Source organism: Clupea harengus, unplaced genomic scaffold (genome assembly GCF_900700415.2).
Source record: "Clupea harengus unplaced genomic scaffold, Ch_v2.0.2, whole genome shotgun sequence".
Classification (NCBI taxonomy): Eukaryota; Metazoa; Chordata; class Actinopteri; order Clupeiformes; family Clupeidae; genus Clupea; species Clupea harengus.
This window is the reverse complement of record NW_024879768.1, coordinates 6121-29131: the sequence shown is the minus strand read 5'-3', so window position 1 is coordinate 29131 and position 23011 is coordinate 6121. Positions and strand designations below refer to the sequence as shown.

At 42.4% G+C, this 23011-nt stretch overlaps 2 protein-coding genes across 3 annotated transcripts; both read left to right on the top strand.

Moving 5' to 3' along the window:
* Window positions 1-642: 642 nt before the first annotated feature.
* Window positions 643-14472, top strand: mfsd14a2 (major facilitator superfamily domain containing 14A2). Of its 2 annotated transcripts, none has more exons than XM_042705004.1 (12): window positions 643-888; window positions 2852-2941; window positions 3985-4047; window positions 4660-4787; window positions 5159-5273; window positions 6557-6775; window positions 7485-7598; window positions 8254-8325; window positions 8574-8686; window positions 10172-10269; window positions 10809-10975; window positions 11791-14472. In XM_042705004.1, the coding sequence occupies exons 1-12, from the start codon at window positions 805-807 to the stop codon at window positions 12001-12003; spliced, it is 1476 nt and encodes a 491-aa protein (XP_042560938.1). In that variant the 5' UTR covers window positions 643-804; the 3' UTR covers window positions 12004-14472. The 2 variants fall into 2 exon arrangements, with proteins under 2 accessions (XP_042560938.1, XP_042560937.1); XM_042705003.1 differs by having other exon boundaries at window positions 2846-2941.
* Window positions 14473-15201: 729 nt separating this feature from the next.
* Window positions 15202-19286, top strand: LOC122130307 (vascular cell adhesion protein 1-like). Its single transcript, XM_042705005.1, has 6 exons — window positions 15202-15379; window positions 15648-15911; window positions 16410-16709; window positions 17380-17451; window positions 18290-18352; window positions 18544-19286. The coding sequence occupies exons 1-6, from the start codon at window positions 15322-15324 to the stop codon at window positions 18735-18737; spliced, it is 951 nt and encodes a 316-aa protein (XP_042560939.1). The 5' UTR covers window positions 15202-15321; the 3' UTR covers window positions 18738-19286.
* Window positions 19287-23011: the final 3725 nt, after the last annotated feature.

Sequence of the window (23011 nt, the reverse complement as noted above, 5' to 3'; positions counted from 1 at the left end):
GCTCTCTACCTGCTTGTCAATCATGTGTACCAGAAAAAGCGCCACACCTGCATGATCCCATTTGAGAGGGGAACTTGAGTGGGTTTTTGTTTGACTGCTGAACTGCAAAACAGCCACTATCAGTGTTGTGTTTTCTATGAAAATAATCTTGCAGATAATGTGTAAGATTATCTACTGTAGGCTCTACTGCATATTCAAACCTGTCTCCCCCATACATTATGCTGATAGAGGTGCTAGGCCAGGGAATCAAGCAATCATTTAATTAATGTAATCCAAATACGCTAAATTAACGTTTTTCAAAATGAAATAACTTGGACATCTTTGCTTTGAGTTGTATATTCTTATTATAGGTTATTCCTATTACAACATTTGGAGAAAAAACAATTAGATGTTCTGATAGAATTTTGACATAACTGATCTTATTTATAGAATTATAAAATGTTCTAGGATTCTCCTGCCATAGTCTTGTTCTCTACTGATGAGGATTTCCCTGCTGCGTTTGCATCGCTGTCAAAGGATCAAATTAAATGTAAAGAATAAGTGCACGAACACTACCCTCAGCCAATCACATGAAATGCGTGTCCAACTTCTTTAAAATATTTACCAATCGGTTCATTGCTCTGAAATAAATGGGCGGAGTTTTGTTTTGTTCAGGAAGACGGATCTGAGTGAGGTGGGGATGTAGGAGCAAATCATTTAGCTAGCGTGCTAACGGTGAAGTCTATTTGCAGGTTAGCAAACTGTTGTTTTTAAGGATCATCACACAGGTCCAACTCTGACAACGAGAATGGATATAAGTTAACGATGACTGGAGAGAAAAAGAAGAAAAAGCGGCTGAACCGCAGCATTCTTCTGGCTAAGAAAATTATAATAAAAGATGGAGGCAGTGTGAGTTAAATATTTATTTTCCTTACTGTTAGCAAGCTATCAACTAGCATGTCTTGTTTAGCTAGGAAAATAGGCGTACAGGTTAGATTGTCATGATAGCTAGACTCCTTAGCCAGCTAGCTTGGTGTTGCCAGCAAGCTAATCGACCGTTGCTCTGAATGGCCGTGGGCATAAATTATGACATTAGCTAGCCAGATAACCATACATTTAGACCTGTCTCGAAACGATCATGGTGACATTACAGCCATATTATCCAGATGGCAGCTAACATTAAGTGCGACGATCTTGCAAGTTAATTAACGAGTAACGTTTTGCTTGTCAGTAAAATCAGTGGCTAGCTAACCCTGTGTAACATAGCCAGTGCAGCTGACAGCGTAAATTAAGCAGTCTCATGTTTTGTGTTTGGGTTTCAGAAGTTTTTGTTCTTACTTGACAGAAACATTTCTTTCATAATAGACAGAGATGTGAATTGGGTTCTAGCCTAGTTACTAGATATCCAGGGTGTGTTTCTCAGCAGATGGGTATTTTAGCTAACAAGCTGAATGGACTTTTTAATATGATATCTAGCTGTGTTAGCTAGGTAGCCAGCTACAATCCAATTAAGTGAGTTGAAACAGTGTTCTTAAAGTCTCTCCTACATCACACCGTAGGTAGTGGTCAAGGAGCAGCGTTGTCTCTGGGTATTTCAGCTTTGGCAGTACGTGTTCCTGCAAAGTCGTGCCTAACACCTGATTGTCAAATTGAAGTTGGCTATGGCTTGCTATAATAGTTTGGATAGCTACAGAAAGCACAGGATACGTAAATCGGTCAGTCATTGAAGCTGTGACGACTGGTATTTTATAACTGAATATTAAGTTTAGGGCAATATTTGTGGATGTCTAACATTTATATCAGCAAAAAAGAGAACGAAAACCACCATTATTCACACCGATGATATATGTCATATGGGTTGACAGGCGTATACAAAACATTTTATATATTGTGTCAAGAAAGCCAAGAAAAACTACCATGTTTTTTCTCAAATGTCATGAGGGCGTCATTCAAATGAGTGACCTATTTAATTAATCTTACTTTAGTGTTGACTTTTACTTAAGTGTCCTGTCTGGTAAAATTTACACTGTGACCTGTAGTCTATCTGTTGTTGAATTTTACGACAGAATATTTCAGTTTCCTGGCTTAGCTTAACACCTGATTTTGTTTTTTGAGCAAAGTCAAATGGTGACCAGGTCATTGACACCAGGTATTTGGTAGCTTGACATAACCACACTTGACATAGCTAGATGTCATAGCAATGCTTAACTTCTGTTGTAAGGATGATGTACACCCAACTGCATTAAATACCCTGGTTAATTTGTAATACCCATGTTCATTTAGTTGTACACCTCAAATGTGTAATTGAGGCTTTGAAAAATGTAAAAAAAATATTAGTTTGTAAACTGGATATGATATGGATCCTCAGCACAAGAGTCTTTCCAGGTGCTCTGTTTTAAACGGGCGTGGACAGGAACCTGTCCCTCTAATGATTAGAGTCTAATCAGAGAGATTGGCTGCTCAGTCATGTCTGTGAGTGGTAGTTGGCCACGGTCGCGTTAGGAGGAGACGTGTTTGTTTTGCTGCTGTGCCACACCTGAGCTCTGCTTTTTAGCTAAACGTTCACATTCGGGGGTGTCAAATAAACAACCACAACGACCTCCCCAAAACTCCCCTCTTTTTGTTTTGTTTGCGCCAGGAGAGCAGTCTGCCCTACTTTCAGTCCATAGTCACCAGTATCCTCATACCTTTTATCTAAGGATAAGTGATAAAACCAGCCCTGTCAGAATGTCATGTGTCAGGGAAGCCTGCTGAATATGTAAAATTCTGGATCTTTGTGAAATATGAGTTATGTTAATAGAGCCAGCCAAAGTTACTTGTCTGTTTTTGCTCATTGGTCGCTAAGTTGTGTTCCTATGTGCTCTAGCCACAGGGGATTGGTGAGCCCAGCGTGTACCATGCCGTGGTGGTCATCTTCCTGGAGTTCTTCGCCTGGGGCCTACTCACCACCCCCATGCTCACAGTAAAACCTCCTTCCGCCGCCTCATTCACCCCAGCTCACCCTCTTTCCAGCCACTTTCCCCTTCCCGGGCAGAAAGACACACCTCATCGTCACGACCGCTGCCCACTCACCCAGCCAGCGGCTGACTCTGGAATGGATCCGGCCCTCATCAGACTCCTGTCGTGCGGACCCACGCCAGATTTGGGCCGGAACCGGCCCACAGTCAGCTGCTCCCCGTGCTGCCCTCCCAGCCCTCCTTCGTCCTGAGCACCAGGCCCGGCTCATTTCCCCCTCTGCCTGCATGGAGTCATGCATGTGGTCCCACTAATGTCTATGAATAATTGAATCCTAATCGAATGGAGAGGGCTGCATGACGCACGGGGGGTTTTGTTGATGAAAAAGCACGGCGCGTTGGCAAGGGCTTTGGTGCTGCTAATGGCCCAGGCAATATTGGAGCAACATCAAACAAGTCTATTGTCAGGAGCTCAATTCATTTATTCCAGGGGCTGAAGTGGGAAATGTCCAGTGTCTGCACCAGACTGAAGTGCAGCTGAGGTGCAGACATTATGGAGCTGCCTGTACACCATGTCTAGCTACTTTCCTCAGTGTTCGCATTGACAAAGTAGTTTTTAGTGGACTGGGCACGGTTTATGTTCCTAAATTAAAGCGCTAGGCTATCACTTCTCAAGAGTAATAGAGCAGTGTTGATAAAACTTCTTTTATTATGAACAGTCTTCTTTACTCACCACTTCCTCTCTCTCACTTTCTCTTTCCCTCCCTCTCATTTTGCTCTTTCTCTCCCTCCCTTTCTCGATATCCATCTCTCTATCTGTCTCTCTGTCTTTTTTGTGAACGCAAAATATTTGCATTTTGGTAGCTGGAGCTAAAGTAGTTGCTGATCCCCCACACTCAGTGATGTCACTTTGTCACTAGCAGATAGCGCTTGGAGTCTTAACTCTGTAATCCCCTTTTTCCTCTTGAAGTCAGATTATCAACAGATGTGTGTTAATGTGTCTACCTGTGGCTGGTCTGTACTGTAGATTAATCTTTGTTTGTTGTTTAAGGTTTTACGTCAGACATTCCCTCACCACACATTCCTGATGAATGGCCTTATTCATGGAGTCAAGGTAAGATAACCAAACTCTCTCACTCTCCCTCTCATGGGAACAGATAAGTTCGTTTACCCCATCAAACCCCCACCGGCGGGCCTTGTATTTGCCTCTGATAAGCAGCCGTGGCCTCCCGCAAACTGCTGTTCTCTTTCGTCATATCGGACAGGATATTTAACACCCTCTGGTAAAAGTCAACACTCTATGGCCAGCTCTAACCTGTTATAAGGAGCGATGACATCTGAGTCCTGACAGAGACCTTTGTCCATCTCATGCCAGAGGAAACAGAGGGGATTGAGGAATATTTGTGACATAGGCTTGTGCATGACCTTCTATGGAAGTTCATCTCAGTCTGTTCTCTCACCTGTCTCTCCCTCTTATGCACTGCATGAGGGGTTGCATTGTAAAGGGTATCATAAGTGTCCTATTAGTTAGTTAACCTTAATGTATTTGGCAGACTCTTTTGTTAATTGGTTAATTAACCAGTGATTGTAGTGATTGACCAGAGGACTACTCTTTGATTCTGTTACTGTTTTGTTTTTTTAACGGCTCCCTCCTGTGTTCTTGTCTCCGGGTCTGCTGTCGTTCTGTTTTGTTTTTTAACGGCTCCCTCCTGCGTTCTTGTCTCAGGGTCTGCTGTCGTTTCTGAGCGCTCCTCTGATTGGGGCGCTCTCAGACGTGTGGGGACGCAAGTCCTTCCTGCTGCTCACAGTCTTCTTCACCTGCGCACCCATCCCCCTCATGAAGATCAGTCCCTGGTAAGTGGCCCACAACACACACATACATACACAAACAACACAACGCACACACTCCCTCATTCTTCTATAATCCCTGGAACGCCTCAATCTAAGACATTCTGTTTTTTTTTTTTTTTTAAGAAATCTTTTGTGCAGGATTGGAATTATACCATGATTATGATGATGATAACACAGTGATATTTTACTACCATAAATAAGTATATAAAACTGCCAATGACACCAATTTGGTATATTGTATGAATTAATAGGATGAATTAGCATGTTGTGCTGTAAATTATAGTTATAAAGTAACAAGGGCTTTGTAAATTCTTGCAGTGCAATCTAGGCAGATGAGGCATGTCATTTGATTTGGTGTTTTTCTGTCTCCACAGGTGGTACTTTGCTGTTATTTCCATGTCGGGCGTCTTTGCCGTCACCTTCTCTGTCATCTTTGCATATGTAGCTGACATCACACAGGAACATGAGCGGATCACTGCCTATGGCTTGGTGAGCTGAAGGCCACAGAGGGCACAGAGTCTGACTGTATTGCTGGACTCTTATCACTTTTTTTGCAGCATGGTCAAATAGGTTGAGGCAATAGGTCAGAGCAGGTTATGCTCACCTTAATAGCTTTTCCACCACAGTTATGATCACTATGAAACAGTGCAGAATTTTTCATCATTAGTAAGTAAAGTAGGAAACGGCACCTACACATGCTAAGTAAGAGAACTCCCCTAGTCATACTTACTTCCTGACTGACTGAGAGGTGTGATGATGTGGTTAATTTCATCCGAAGTTGTTATTCTAAAGAAGAAGACATTCTCCGCATTATAAATTTCAAATTTGCATCCCCTTAAAATACACTGATGTGTATGGCAGGTGCATTATTTGACATTCTATTCTAAGTTAGGATAATGTAGTAGTATCATGAGAAATGTGTTAGGATGGATTGAAAGAATTTGAGAGAAGAATCATCATAGAAGAGAAAAAAACAAGATGTCACAAGTATGACTTCCCGTTTAAGTGTGACTTGCAACTGTATTGCCTCATGGTTTCCTTTGATATGTACCTGACAGGCTTTCTTGTGAACCAGAAACATCTTCATGCAAGGCTGTAGTGATTCTTGGGTTCTTGTGTTTCTGATGTTAAACCCTCCTATACAGCTAGTCGAGCATCCTAATCCTACTTATATATATTGACATACCATTTTTTGTTAATAGGTAGGCTAAAATCTAGTCTCATGTAGCCAGACATACGTGTATATTATCTGTTCTGTTCTGAGACTAGGCTGAAATATGCACTAAATCAAGGTGGGAAGAACTACAGCAGGGGAGTTTTGAACATTCTAATAAAATAATGCATTTGTCAACAATGTAAGATTCTGAAATTCCACCCAGATATTCTTTTCATATTCTACAACCCTTTAAACACACTGGAGTAATGGTACCTTCTGAAGGGTTTAAGATATTTGAAATGTATAAACCAGCCCAAGCTCCTGCTGCAGGTGGGGTTTAAAGGAGGATTGATGGGCTATGTGTTAAACCAATGGCAAATGCAAAAGATAGATGCGGGTCTTATTACATCGAAAGAGAGTGCCAACAAGGCTTTGTCTCCCAGCTTTTTCACTTAGTCCACTTACTAGTCCACATTTTCAATGAGATGTCTCGAAACTGTGACCTTTACTCATTACGGAAGTGCAGAAGTCGCCTCACGAGACTAAGCAAACTCAAAAAGATTAGATCTTATACGGTCAACACACCATTTACAATTGGGTCCTTGCATCCCTGTAGGTATCAGCCACGTTTGCAGCCAGTCTGGTGACGAGCCCGGCCATCGGCGCGTACCTGTCACAGGCGTATGGCGACACGCTAGTAGTGATCCTGGCCACGGCCATCGCCCTGCTGGACATATGCTTCATCCTGGTGGCCGTGCCCGAGTCTCTGCCCGAGAAGATGAGGCCCGCCTCGTGGGGGGCACCCATCTCCTGGGAGCAGGCCGATCCCTTTGCAGTGAGTAGCGTGTGTGCGTGTGTGTGCCCGTGCGCGTATGTCCTCATTGTAGCTGCACAGAGACTGGGAACACACTGCCACAGCATTCACTAAGCAGGCGTCTGATGGATTGGTTTTGGATATGCATGTATTTACTTTACTGTACATTTCTGTGTGTTTGTGTGTGTGTTTACATACAGGCAGTCAACCCAGAGTGTGGGTTAATGGTTAAAAACAGCAATGTTAAACAGCAGTTCTTTTGTCTGAACAGCTTATTGTGGCTGTGACTGTAGGCCAGAATGACCGCAGAGGTCCTTGAGAATGTGTGGCAGTATCTGTGCAGATATCAATTACAGCCATCTCAGTAGAATCACCACAGGCTGAAATGCCTTTGTCATGCTGTGAGGGGATGCTAGTGTTATGTTTGTTTTGTCCTAATAAGGACTTTGTTTCAAAGACAAACAGAGTACCGTGTCATGTTCTCTGTGTTTTCGCTTTGGATGCATTCCTTGCAGGACTAGTTGTTGAAATGCAAATGTCATAGAAATGTAAATGTTTTCCAGACTTGAGCCATGTCAAAACAATTTCAGGTTTTTATAACATGGATGTACCTGTCTGTCCTTTGCCTATTCACCGTGGCATGTAGGTTTGCATGATTGGAAATACACACATATAAGTCATCCAGGTTTCTCTCTCGCTCTCTCTCTCTCGCTTGCTCTGCTCTGCGTAGTCACTGCGGAAGGTCGGTCAGGATTCTACTGTCCTCCTCATCTGCATCACTGTCTTCCTGTCTTATCTCCCTGAGGCTGGCCAATACTCCAGCTTCTTCCTCTATCTCCGACAGGTAAAGTTAAAGGAAGATGCACACACACACACACACACACACACACAGACACACAAACTCCCCCATTCACACTCAAACACAAACAAATACACACACACACACACGCTTTGCATGTACCAACAAAAGGCACATAGTTATTGACCATTGTCCAGGGTTTAAGAGGCTGGTTTAAATGTGTATTTGAAAAGTTTATTAACTGCTAGTTTCTGTACCCTGATTTGAAGGTTTTCCAACATTTGGAAACTGGTTAGAGTGTGTGCTAATTAACTGCAGCTGAATGAAGTGGTAGAGTAAACACACCCCTTAGTGTTATGCGTTTAGGAACTAGTTGGGCCAGAGTTTGGCCACGTGGTGTCGCCTTAACAGCGGGCTGGATAGTGTTACGAGCCACGCCTCAAGACACACATCCAGTCCACATACACCTCTTATCACCTTGCTGACTTCACAGGAATCCTTTATGTTTTTTAAGGAGTTTGCTGATTTGAAAGGATTTAGACTTTCTTTCTGTTGTTGCATCATGTTACAGCAGTGTGTTCACTATAATACATTACTAACAAAATACAATATAATGCAAACAATGATTTCATTACATTATATTAAATGTTCGGTCATTTGTTTTTGTTGTCCTGCCTCATCCCTGCGTTGTCCCCTGCAGATCATAGGGTTCTCACCAGAAACAGTTGCCGCCTTCATTGCCGTGGTGGGAATTCTCTCCATCTTGGCTCAGGTGTGTTTGGTGCCTGGGGTTTTTCCCTCTTTATCTGTGTGCTAAAGGAGTTAATAAGTAACAGTTAGTAAGTGTGTGTGTGTGTGTGAGAGAGAGTGTGAGTGTGAGGGTGTGTGAGGGTGTGTGCGTGTATATGCATGTATACGCGCATGTGTGTGAGTGTGTAATCGTATGTGTATCTTGTAACCTTGTGAGTGTCCCCCAGTGATGGACTGATAAAACCATGTTCCCTCTGTGTTGCCTTCCAGACGGTGGTGTTGGGAATCCTGATGAGATCCATAGGGAATAAGAACACTATTCTCCTGGGTCTGGGCTTCCAGATCCTGCAGCTAGCCTGGTATGGCTTTGGCTCCCAGCCCTGGTGAGTGTCCCTGCTGTCAGTAGTTGCACTGCTGGAGTTTGGCCACTAGATGGCAGAAGTTGTTTAGCTCCCAAGGTTCACCTAGTGGTCTTGAGCAGTACACACGCTTTGAAAAGTCACTGAAGCTGATATTGATGCCTTTAGACATGGAATCTCCTCGGTTTCAGCTCCTCTAAATTGGTTATCTAAGTTTGGTTAGTTTATTATGACAAACGAAAAATATTTCATAAATCATTGTAACTACTGTCCATGTTTGTATTTTTGCATAAAATAAATCTGGTGTCCGTACACAGTCCTGCCTCTCTAAATGGCAAACAATCAAATAGCCTTTTTTTAGTCATTAAAATGCGTCTCGTGGCCAGATTGTATCTAGATAGGATTTTAACCTGATTACATTTACACCCGGTATTAATACGTGTCTTCATTGAGATTCATCGTTGTGTCCAGTTACTTCACATCCTCCTCTCATTTCCAAAAGTAAAAAAACAAACAAACCAAAAAAGATGGAAGAAAAACATGAAAATGGCAGCCATCTTTGAAGCTGCGTTCTTGTGATTGCTTGCTTTCCAAAACCTTGCTGGTTTGGAACAGTCGCGTTGTTGTTTGTGGATTGACCACGCAATTGCATTTACACTTGTGTTCAGTGTGGTCACAATGCGTCCCTGATCCAATCGGCCAAACCACCTCCGGAAGGAGATCACAATCCGTCCTTAATGCATTTTGGTTGGGTTTACAGTTTACACCTACACACTATACTTTCATGCAATACGACCAAAAATGCATTTTAATGGAAGATTTCAGTGGCTTGAACCAAGCCGTACACTCTTCCAGCCAATCAATAATTTCTCTGCAGGGACACTGAAGGGAGGGGTGTACTTGATTGTTCATATTTAAACTCTACAGCCAATCTTTCAAGCTTGCACGGACAGTATGTTAAGTTTAAATTGATGAATTAGGCGACACGATGACCTATTGGAGAACCCCCGGGGGAGGCGTCCTCCCCCATTGCACTGAAACTGTTTTTCTTTCGTTTTGGTGTTCGATGATAGTATATCCGTTTTGATAAATCGTTTGTCATTTTTGGCTTGGTTCAGCTTGGCCAAGTTTGCCTGACTGAAAGCTGTGTTTCACCTTGCAATTAGATGTTCGTGGGGTGTTCCAACCCAGACCACAGAACTACATAGTGCATAACCTGGATGCTAGTGGGAACGACAAGTGTGTTTAGTTGTCCTCCACATGACCGTATTCCGTCACAATTCATTTGAAGATGGTACCAAAAGTAGTTGCTCTTTAAAAACATACCCCAAAAAGTGGCAAATTGTTAGTCTAGTCAATGTTGTTTATGACTCAGAATGTTATCTAAAATCAAGAAAAGATTTTAAATGTTTATAAATATTGTAAAAGTACTCACTCGCCCCCCCCCCCCCCCACACACACACACACACACACTCTCCCTCTCTGCCTCCCTCTCTCCCTCTCTCTCAGGATGATGTGGGCAGCTGGAGCAGTGGCCGCCATGTCGAGTATCACATTCCCAGCCATCAGTGCCATTGTGTCCCGCAACGCAGACCCCGACCAGCAGGGTGAGATCATACTGCCGTCACTCAATACTGTAGCACCAAACTGTACAGTAGGATGTAACACACACACACACACACACAGCCTGTTCCATTCACAAACTGCTGCCCAACTGCAGTCACAGCCTGGCCAATACTCCAGCTTCTTCCTCTATCTCCGACAGGTAAAGTTCAAGGAAAATGTGCACACACACACACACACACACACACACACACACACACACACACACACACACACACACACACACACACATCCGCATCCGCCCCCATTCCCTCAAACACAAACAAATACACACACACGCTTAGTATGTACCAACAAAAGGCACACAGTTATTGACCATTGTCCAGGTACACACACACACACACACAGCCTGTTCTATTCACAAACTGCTGCCCGACGACCGTCACAGCCTACCACCCTGCGCAAAAGGGTCAAAAACAGGATCAAAACCAACACTCAGAACTAAACACTCCCCTGACCTGACACTGCTAGCCCATAGAAAGCTTTGGTGGGAGAGCTCACGCAGTCTGGTTGTGTTCTCCAGGCGTGGTCCAGGGGATGATCACAGGGATCCGGGGCCTGTGCAACGGCCTGGGCCCAGCGCTGTACGGTTTCGTCTTCTACCTGTTCCACGTGGAGCTCAACGAGATGGACCCGGTCGAGGGCGTGGAGAAGGGGGCCAAGCCCAACATGGCCAACCCCACTGATGAGGTGAGGCGCTGTGGGGAGCTCCGCCGCAGGGTTGATCAGCCCTTAGCGTGTGTCCCATGTCCACTATCGTAACGGTGTTAATTATCGGACGGCGTGTGTTATCGGCAAACGTTTGCGTTGTCATGTTAACCCATTATTAAACTTAGCATTTTGATTGTTGAACAGAATGGCCGATGGTTGACACTGTCCGATAACTGACATAGCTACGCTAGTACTAATCTGTCCTTCAGAAAAAGGCTTAGTTTATCTTCTAGAGAAACTAGTGGTTTAAAAAGTTTTTTGCTTTTTGTTGCTAATTTGTCCCCATTTCTGTCAGTTACATTACACAAGAGGACCATTTAGAATGGGCAGGCATTCTAACATAGGTTGTGTCAGAGTAGAATTTGTTCTTTCGAGAGCAGTTGTATATGCTGAGTCACTCACCCCGTTTACCATATTGTGTAAGGAATTCACTTGCAATCACACAACTTTACTGCATGCTTTTCTCCAGCTAATATTTCAAACAAATCTCTTATTTGTTACTTGACAAGATCAATACCTAGGAAGCACTGAGAAGTATTTGAGTTGTTAGAACACATTTATTACAGAAGCCTGCAGGACAGAAGAAAAACCTTTCAAGGCATGTGTGTGTATTAACGTAACAGTGTTTTAAACTACAGCCTTCACACAACACAAGTCTTAAGGCGAAAGATACTCAAATTCATGATTGATTAAATTAAATAGATTTGTTGGTGAAGTTGTGTCCTCTCTACAATCAATCATATTTACAATGTATTGTACTCTTTTCTCTCTTCACCCACCCCACCCCTCAAAAGAGTGCCATCATCCCGGGGCCTCCCTTCCTGTTCGGGGCCTGCTCGGTGCTGCTCTCCCTGCTGGTGGCGCTCTTCATTCCGGAGCACAACGAAGTGAACATGCGGCCGGGCCGCTACAAGAAGCACAACAACGGAGCCCAGAGTCACGGCCACGGCCCGCAGGGGGGCATCTGCGAGGGCAAGGAGCCTCTGCTGGAGGACAGCTGCGTATAACCCCAGCCACCCCTGGTGGTGGTGATTTATATGGGGTTTTGGGAGTGGATGGGAAGTGTGTGTTGTTTTTTTTAGGGTGGGACAGGAGAAGGGGAAGGGGTAGAGGTAGTCTCAGGCCAGCAGGGTGGGTGGAGGAGAGGAGAGGATGCACCCACCCACACACCCCCCTCGCATCCACACTCTACCCACACCCCCCCGCCCGCCATACCCTCCCCAACATACCGCTCACCCCATCTCCACTACTTTCACCCCACCCCACCTGCCAGACTGGTTTTGCAGTGCCCCTGGCTCTGGTGAGAGACTCCCACAGACCCCCATGGGCCTTTCTCCGTTGCCTCTGGGCTGATGTGTGGAGCCCTGAGACCCCACACAGGGAGCAGGGAGGCTGGGCAGAGAAGCAGGGCAAGCTGGGCCTTTCGCTTCACGTGGCTGTTCCTCTGAGACCGGACGCACCCTTGGCCTTCTGCACCAGGAAGCGGATACTTGAGTGTCAAGGCTCACACTCTCGGAGACGCCAGCAAAAGCTGAAATGATCTTCAGTTGAAGGTTATACAGATACTAAGTTAAATATAGATTTTTGTGGTTAGTTCTATTGTTTATTTTTTTCCTCCCCCTCTTTTCGTTCTTTTTTTTTTGTTTGTTTTAAAAAAAAAAAAAATTAAACATAGACCCAGAGACCATTCAGCGCCGTTACAGTTCTTTGTCCAGAGACTTGAAAAGTTAGTTTTGTATTGGGGAGTCCTCTGTGGAGACTGGTGGCGAGCCAAACTGTCATCTTCTTCGTGTTCTGGTTTTGGTGTCAACATTACGTTGGATCGGTGGTGAAACGGTTCATACCCTGCGGAACTCTTGTTTCAAAGCAGTAGCCTACAGCAGAGCACACTATAGATACAATTTTATACTGTGAGAATTTAGTCTATTTGATACAAACACAGCTTATTTGGAGATCTGTATTCTTGCACCACTGGTCCTGCCAGGGACATGGGTCATTACGCCCGTTTGTCAAAGCCGAACTGCTTCCACTCTTTCTCTCTCTTTCTCTCGGACACTGAATGAAAGGCCAGTTTGGTCATATTTGTCTGTTCTCCTCCAAGGATAGCTGTGTCAAATGTTTTTATTTAAAAGGAAAGGTTGCCTTTTAAGTGACTTCATATTGATATTACCTAACCCAAATGAAGACTTATGCTCTGAGAAGGGTGAGTAATTGTTGATATATATCGCTCCCATCGGAGCTCACATACTCTTGAGTCTCGTTTGTGTCCACCTCGATCACCCCCTCTCCCCGATTTCTAGGTCCTCTGACGTGCGTGTGTGCGCGTGCGCGTGCATGTGTCTGGGGCTAGATTCAGTTTTTGGGCAAAGTGATCACATTCCCCATCACAAACCGTCCCATCATGCTTTTGGTTATCATCATGACCACTGATGTTGCCAATAAAACTCTATGGATGGATATCATTAGATCCTATTAAAGAATACATCACCTACGTGCTGCTGCAGTAGACAGTAAAAGGTTACATGTTCTGTGGTATGATAAGTCTGCAAATGTGATATTTTGAGTAGACAGTTAACCTTTTCAAGGATTCGTATGTAATCAGCTTCCAAGATATCAGACTACTCTGCATCTTCTGTGCACTGTCTTTGGACGGAAGTGATATTTCAATTACTGTATTTAATCTAAACTGTTAGTGTATGTTTGAACAATTGACTTTCCTACGTCGAACCTCAAGTGCATTGAATGAGCTAACAGAGCTACATCACAAACACACTGCAGTAGGTAACAGACCTGGCAACAAGACTTTGGTTTGTTTATTTTGTTTTGTTTTATATGGTTTTGTGGTATGTTGGTTTTCTTTGTTTTGTATATTGTGTTTAATTTTTTTTGTAGTTTATTTTTTTTTATTATTATTATTATTATTATTACAATACATTTGTATGCATTGTTGGTGCCATTTTCCTTTCCTCCAGGGAATCGAATCACTGACAACATTGATGAGAAAACAAATAGTGCAGTACGGGGTGGGCCGTGTCTTGCTCATTTGTGCTTAACACATTGGAAATAACATTTTGTGGCCTGGTTTGATACTTACTTACTTAATTGATATTTACCCTGAAATTCTTGTTGAATGTTACAGAAAAGTGTAATCATTTTTTAAATTAACCACCAATTTGTGCTCACTTTTATGTTTTAACACAGAGAAAGCCAGAGGACTTTGTGTTCAAGGGGATATGGACTTGATTCTTTTTTTTTTTTTTAGTGATTCAACTGGACATTCTTGCCTGTTCTCCTCTTAGAGCTGTCTGGTTTATGGCCCAAAAAGAGACAAAAAAGAAAGAAAAAAAAAACAGACCTTTCTTTGTGCCTAAGTTTAGCTAAACTCTTAATTAGCAAGAATACGTTGAAAGTTGTGAACATGTTGTAAATATTGGGAATCTAATGAAAAACTATTTATTAAAATGTAATGACATTGACTTATACTTCGTGTCTTATTTGTCAGTGCATTGTTCCTTATGCAGCCCTTATGTTCGTATGGCTTATGGTCCTTGGATAACTCCGAATATGCAGAGAAAAGGGGCATTCTCTTACATATAAAATCTGTTCATCAGCAAAAAATAAATTATATTTCAGAAGATGAATACCTTCCTTTCTCTGGAAGGGCAGTGTTGTCACATGCTGTGATTTTATCATTATGAAACTCTGTAAGAGTCAAAAGTACTTGGAACGAGAAAACAGCATCTGGTGTTTCAGCATACATGTGCCGACCTTGTCCTTTCTTCAACTGTGTTCTTTACCTGATACATTCTTCCACTGATTCTGTTAGACTGTCACATTGATTAGCACAGTATAGCAATCCGTTACAAACTGCTAAATGTGACCAGGTCCTTACCGCTAGAGACAAACAAGCAGGACCTGGAGCACAAGAGTCAAGAGATTGTCCACTACTCTGACATAAATGCCAAATGGATGCATTTTGTAAAAGATAGGACTAGTTGTGTATTTATTTAAAACACCATTAATCTTCATGCACTTAAAACACATTACATTTAAAATATGAATTGAGCATGTCTGCATTTTTAAAAGTGAGAAAACACAATGCAGTTGTCCACAGTCTGCTGTTCTGGCATAAGGTTTTTTTGGGGGGAGGGGCAATGCAAAAAGGTAATGTGGAAAGATTCTTGTTCTTCAGTTCAGTTCTGTTCTGTTCTGTTCTGTTCTGTTCTTCAGAACTCCACAAGAACAGCAGGTGTGATGTACTTTGTATTGAATCCATAACTTCACCTAGAACCAAGAATCCTTTCACAGAAGAGCATTACAGCAAAATGGACATTCTGGTCAGGCATCTTATTGTTATACATATCTTGTTATGGAGTCTCAAAGGTAAACTAAGTTTAGTATCTTCATCTTTTTTCAATTTGACCTAACTATTAACTATTTTAAGAAGCAATTACTGGTGCAGAGTGCTGTCCTGTGTATAACTGCAGATTGAGCATCAGTAAATAACAGCATGAGCTTTGAACATCTTTGCTGTTTGTAATCGTAGTCTTTGATGATTTAACAATGCAATCCACCATTAACAAAAAAACAAATATGACCAAAGCACTGGTAAGGCAGAACAAACATTAAACATATAAAAACATTTTGACAGATTTTGCCTATGCCGACCCTCTCACCATTAGTGGAGAGACCATGGTGGAGCTCAATAGTAAACTCAGTCTTGACTGTTCATCGCTCTGTGACGCCGAGCCCCGCTGGGAAGTGAGCGACAACAGTATGGCTAAAATTGAAGATAAGGGCCGCAGCAGAATCCTGACAATTGACTCTATTAAACCTGAGGATGAGATGAAGTACACTTGTTCAGTCAAGTGTTCTGATGGACACAAAAAGAAATACGTCAATGTCATGGTTTACTGTAAGTAGCCATATCAGATGCTGGAATTACGATCTGTTTGAGAGATACACATTTGTGCTAATGCCCATTTTATGACATTGTGTATGAGTTACAGATTAGGATTGTCCGCGCCATATTTTCTGAGAAGTAAACACAGCTTTATAGAGGTCTGTGGTATATTGAGAAGTAAACACAGTTCTCTGTATAGATGTCTATGGTATATTGAGAAGTAAACACAGTTCTGTTTATATGTCTAGGGTATATTGAGAAGTAAACACAGCTCTCTGTATAGATGTCTATGGTATATTGTGAGAAGTAAACACAGCTCTCTGTATAGATGTCTATGGTATATTGTGAGAAGTAAACACAGCTCTCTGTATAGATGTCTATGGTATATTGTGAGAAGTAAACACAGCTCTCTGTATTGATGTCTGTGGTATATTGTGAGAAGTAAACACAGCTCTCTGTATCGATGTCTGTTGTTACTATATACTGCTCCTAAACCTGCTGTTCTTCCAGCTATACCTAGGCCAGTCCTCTACAGCACACCACAGAGTCCTTGGTCGGGCCAGTCTTTTAATATGACCTGTGAGCTGAAGGAGTTTTATCCAAAAGATGGCATCTTCAAACTTCATCTGTTTCGCAATGATACTCTCATTAAGGACGATATGCGAAACACTAATGATAATGACAAAATGACAGTTACTGCCACAGATCTACAGGAGACGACAAGTACAGCTCACAAATGCATAGCAAAACTGACACTGTCTAACGGGACTACCAAGAGTACCGAAGCCAATCTGTTGGTACAACCTCGAGGTACTACGTTTACTGTTTATTACAACTCATCTAGTTTTCCTTGCTGTGCTGCCTGCGAAGACTGCGAAGGTTTCAAAGCTTCTAGTGAAATACTGAAAAGTATGCACCTGTCATGTTTAGTAGCAATTGTGGAACTGTCGTGTTTTGTCAATTTTCTGCTACAAGGCTCTTGACCTCTGCATGTGCTTATTTAGATGGGAACTTACACATTTCCAGACAGGTTGTAGTTACTTTTTCAGTTAGTGTGAAGGCAGCCAAGCGTCTCTGTATTTTCCAAGGAGCCAAAGCAATATTCTCTCTCTCTCTCTCTCTCTCTCTCTCTCTCTCTCTCTCTCTCTCTCTCTCTCTCTCTCTCTCTCTCTCTCTCACACACACACACACACACACACACACACACACACACACACACACACACACACACACACACACACACACACACACACATTAAAGCAGAGGTATTATACTGATTCACCTCAAGCAGTTCGTTCTGTACATACAAATAAGGGACAGGACAAAACTATCTTTAAAATTCTCGCAAAACCCCAAATTTGTGCTTTGGTGGACATGAGGGGGTGTCTTCGTCATGTGTTTTATTAATTTTCTCTTACAAGAGAAGATGACATTTTTAAGGATTTCAAGATGAAACACAACTTCTGATTCAATTCTACAGAGCCAAAGCCTACTGAAGGGAATGTGCTTCCAGAATCAATCACGGCAAAGGGTCGGCATCGGGATTCAGCAGGTAGAGGGCGCCAGAGCTAAATATTTTCTCAATCTCACGGCTCCAGGCAATTTAATACAGACAGCCTTTATGGGATTTTTTTTTCAGAGTCTACAATAACTATATTTGCTGTGGTCACCAAACAAAGTATACTTTCAACATCGCCTTTTAGGTCTGCGTCAACAGAAGCGATTTGCTGTATCCAGTACCAACAATGAGAGGTAGGTGGCACCCGTGCTTTCTATTTGCATGTAGCCTACTAAACACAGCGTCAGATTGGGTGTTTAATTCCGCATGAGCAAGCTGTAGCTGTGCTTAGTAGGCTACATGCAAATAGAAAGCACGGGTGCACCCTACCTCTCATTGTTGGTTGTTATATGTCAAATTATGTTATATGATGGCCACAGCTTTAAAGTGTTTGTAGGCCAAAAACGGGAGTCTTAGAATCATGTCAGTATTAATCTAAATTCCAATTCCCATAAAATCTGTCCACCATATGAATAACATTTACATAGACTGTATACTGTATATTCACCATGAATCTTTGTACAGCAGTGAATGGGCTACTGCTGAAGTAACAAAGACACATATACATGTACATGTACATATACATATACATTAATTACACGTTGGTCTTCATTGTGTCAGCCTTATAGCCTGCAGTTGAATTTTGATGTTCCACCCGTCAAGAAATTGCAGTCCTTTACTGAATGTAGAACATTTCTACATAAACGAAATCTACAAATATGAACAGTCTGCAAAGTATGTTGAAGCGTGTAATACTTCTTGAGCTTTTCACAACTATACTTGTGTTATGTGCCACTTGTTCTGTCCCGCTTCACGCATGGGATCGATCTAGCTGCAGAGGTACTGAATGGGACTGAATGGCCTTCCATAGAGGTCCAAACCTCAAGCACTTCTGGTAAGTACGATAACAGCACCTAGACTTTCCACTCTCCCAATGGTGATTTTTTCTTCCTCCTGTATTTCTTTCCACAACAGAACTGTCCCTTTTTGAACCAGCACATATAGGCACTATAGCTGTAGGATCTTGTGTTTTGTATTAACCTTGCATGTGGCATTTAAGATGGTGTCTCTGTGTGTTTGTGGCAGGAGGCGTCCACAAGAGCACAGCCCTGTCTGTGTTGTCCACCCTGGGTGCTGTGGCCTCCTTCATGGGCCTGGGCTCTGTGCTCCTCCTGATTCAGCGCAGGAGAAAGAAGAGGCAGCAGGAGGGGAAGGAAGAGGATGAAGAGGTGATGGAGAAAGAGAAGGAGAAGGAACAGCCCCTAGAGACGAGCACCTAGCGAAGAGGCTCCACCCGGAGAACATGGCCTCTCTGTGGCTCTGTGGCCTCACCACCCAACAGCAATGTACATCACAGAGCCAACATGGTGGAACAGCCTCACCACCCAACAGCAATGCACATCACAGAGCCAACATGGTGGCACATCCTTTACTTTATCACCTGTACTTCATCTGCACTGTTTTGCTTCTTACTCTCCAAGTAATATAGTTCTATTCAACTCTCTAAAGCCTGTCTGTCTGCAGATTACAATTATAATGTTAATTGCATTCTGAGAAACGTCAGCAATGTTTCCAATAAATGTTAAGGGTGGTGTCATGTAACAGACTCTTATATGCTCATGTGTGCAATGGCACTGTGTCACACAGTGCTGGACAAAATGCAAGTAATGCACACACTTCATTAATCAGTTATCATCAATCATTAATCAGTTTAATCCACATAATGCATATGAGGTAACATTTGTTGAACAATGTTTTTATCTGATTCCATTGAACTGTGTTCTTCAAATGGAAATAAAGCAATGCATACTACAGCACAGCAAGTAAAATAGACTGAAGTAATCGCTTTGTTTGAATGACACTAATCTTCATAATACTCAATCTCCCTATTACACAATCCTAAAATTAGCAGATAATCTAAGCTCCTGATCATTGGGGTTATGTAGGTTACGCTTATGCATAACTCACATATGACATGGTAATTAACGAATATATGCCTAAGTTAGCAGAGAGAGGCTTGGCATGGGGCCTCAATAAACAGACACATGCTTTAAAAGCCAACATAACTAACACTATCTATATATTACTATTATAACTATAAAACTATTTGGCTGTTGAGTGCCTGTCCACCATAACTGTAGCATAACTGGTATTTTTTCATCCCTTTTATTTTCCTTTAAATAGTCAGGCAGAGTTCAGCAGATGCTCTTATACACATGAACACTGTGCAAATATAAAGAGTAAATTGCATATAAAAAAACAGGCTTTAACCCGAGTCCACCAGCCCTGAGCATAACTATACTATAACTATGGTTTGGGGGACTTGCCATGTAACCACCTCAATCCAGGGGATGGTGCCATCTTCGGTGTAATTGTACTACCAATTGCCCAACAGGCACTGGGATACATCCATTATAATAAAGAAAGCTGCCGATATGGTGCTATGCAAAGGTACTTTTAAACCTGCCTGCGAGCCACCAGAGAAAAACACTTCAGTATTCTTGTGCATTTAATCTTTCAGAAATTTGCATTTCAGAAAATGATATTCAAACGAGCCCATTGCTCAGTCTCATTTGAATGTGTGCCACTAGTGGACTCTTTCTTAAACTCTGCCACTTCATAAAACCCATAACATGAACTCGATGAAATCATCTTGCATGTGGTATTTGTACATTTGAACACGTAAGTTACTCATTCCATTGTTCATTTCATAGGAAAAGCCATTTTCCTACAGGGTTTCTAAGAATATTTTTTTATACAATTTGATGGATTTGAAACGGGAAATAATCAGTTTCAGGGGAATGACATCCTTGTTCTTTGTGTCCCCCGCTCTGTGAAAAGGGAAGCCGGCAAAGAGGAAGCCTGACAGATAAAATCAGTACATTCAGCATCATCCCAAGCTGAATGTATTTACATTCGCGATAATGACGCCTGGAGGAACCTTCGAGTGAATCCCTGATGAACCCCATTGTTTTTCTGTCAGCCGTCCCATGTGAAAGGGTATCTTCCTGAACCTCCTGTTAAGGCTCCTTTCCCATGATCTATATGTAGATTTCGGTCCCCATTCCACCCTCTCACCCCAGGCATCCAGGCACACAGTTTGACCATTAACCCGGGATGGGTGTGTCACCCATCTGACGAAAGGGAGGCAGCACCTTCAGTGTTCCACTGCTTGTTTTGTTAATGTTTCCTCCACCAGAAATGACAAAAACAAAACACAGAAGTGATGTGGCACGAGCTTTCCAATCGCTTCTACACACTGTCCAGATGACAAATCCAAGTGTCAACTTACACAACAGGCAGGAAACGTTTGTTTTGAAAGGAGATTACAAGAGAAACACATGCTTTGCTTGGACAGCAAAACAACTGTCTATACTTTCCTATTGCTGTATCAAACTGAACTTGAATATGAGTCTATGAACAAGTATAATTTCACACAAGATTGATCTTGTGTCCATAAAACACAATAGCTGACCTTTAATGACAGTCATTTATTTTGGAAAGCCCCACCTGGTAGAGAACAGCACAGGGCCTATGTCTGGCTAGTTTATCCATTTCACTCAACGCTTCTATCAGATTCAATTCACCCTGATGGGAGTAGGTTCAGCGCTGCCAAATAGTTATGGCCTGTATCACACCAACTATGATACAGATAAATATCACTCACACAGAGAGCACAGTTCAGGCATCCCTCAAGCCACTTTGCCTGTGTATTACTAAGGAAAGATGGGATCAATGCAGCAGCCTGATTGGTGTGTGGCGAATCACTGGGAAAATGTCTATCTCTGACCACCATGGCCATATCAAGTGTTGGGTGGTGGTCGCGAACAGCATGTGGAGGCCACAGTTAAGCATGCGTACAAGTTACAAGTCTTTTATTGTCAGATGCACAAAATGACACAGGGTCAGACTGGGCACTGAAATTCTTAGGACAAGGCACCACACAACAACCTACCATAGCATAACATAGCAAACATAATATAACATATAGCATGCAGGACTGTTTGTGGTGATTTGGTATTATAGGGGTGGTCAACAAGGCACAAACAAGCAAAATAGTGACCAGTTTTCACAGCACTCTACAGCACTTCACAAGTGAGAAATGCCATATATATTGTGTGTTCTCTTCATCAAGCAAGGCCAGTGGTTGAAGACCTGTTGATTTTAACCAAATAAATTGAAACATGTAGTAGCCTACCTTTTGCAGGATGCAGATAAAACAACAAATTGCAGGCTACTTTTTCTATTTGAAAGCAACTGTCTGTTGCCATGGAGATTTTTTGATATTCATATTCATATATTCACAAAGTAACTTTGGATCTGGTTGTACCAGGCTAATGTTGTCCTCCCTTTTATTTGAATCTGCCATGTTTGGTGATGATGGTGTAGGGCTATCTACCCATGTCCCATTCATTCTCTGTCCAGGTCTGACAGATAAAAAGAGATTACAGTGCCCTGTGTTGAATAATGGATTGTCAGCAACATATTGACATATATTCTACCTTCAGCTGCATCAGCAACTGCACCTCCACATTATGTTGCATGTTCTCGTTAAGACTGAGAAATCCTCTCATGGGATTATTGATTCTAGTCACTTCACTTGCTTCAGCCTTCATGGATTGGATTTGTTGACCACAGTAGGCCTACATAGTGTGAAAATGAAGGCTGTCATGTAAATTTATACCAACAGTCTCTTTAAACACCAGCATTTGAATTTAAAGCAGCAGTAAGGAGTTAGGACCAAAAACAACCTTCACCTGACCATATACCATGAAAATGAATTTGAAGATGACAGCAGGTCTAGTTTCTTATAAAAAACACGTTTCAAAAAGTGACAAATTGATGCATACTGTCTCTTTAACCCCTGGTGTGTGTAGTACTCTTTCTCACACTCTACATGACACCTATGTCTGGTATGAAAGACTCTCACATACATAACTTCTGGGAACAAAGGATGTAAACAGTTGAAAGGCAGTTTACAAAATGGGGATGTTATTATGCCTTGTTCCCTTGACAGAGGAAGACTGGCCCCTGCAGGGCCGCTGCTGCCCCCCCCCCCCCCCCCCCCCATTGAGTAATATTCCAGTATTTTAAGAATAAAAAGACAAATAAGTTAACAATATACAGACGGCAGGCGTTATTTAAATAAAAAGAATTCATAGGCATCATGCTGGTTTAGATTATATACAATAACAGCCAGCCTACTTATTTATAGGGCTATTTTTTGCGTCTTCTTTTCTTTGAGTGTGTGTGTGTGATATGCATCTAGGTCCACAGGGAGAGTAGCCTGCAATGTGTCACGTTTTGGCCAATCTGCGTTGAAGGACACCATTTTTTTTTTATTATTTCTCACAGGGTTTAAGCCAAACCTGAATGACTCTGTTTGTTGTCACAGTTTCCACTGTTATGTTAGGACTGTGAACCCCATATCTGATAGATAGCCTTGTCCGTCACACGAAGTCAGGGGGATCATTTAGAAATTACAGGCCACTACCCCACATCAGTTGTCAACATTTCCTCGTTCGCTCTCCGGGTGTTCGAATTAATAACTCAC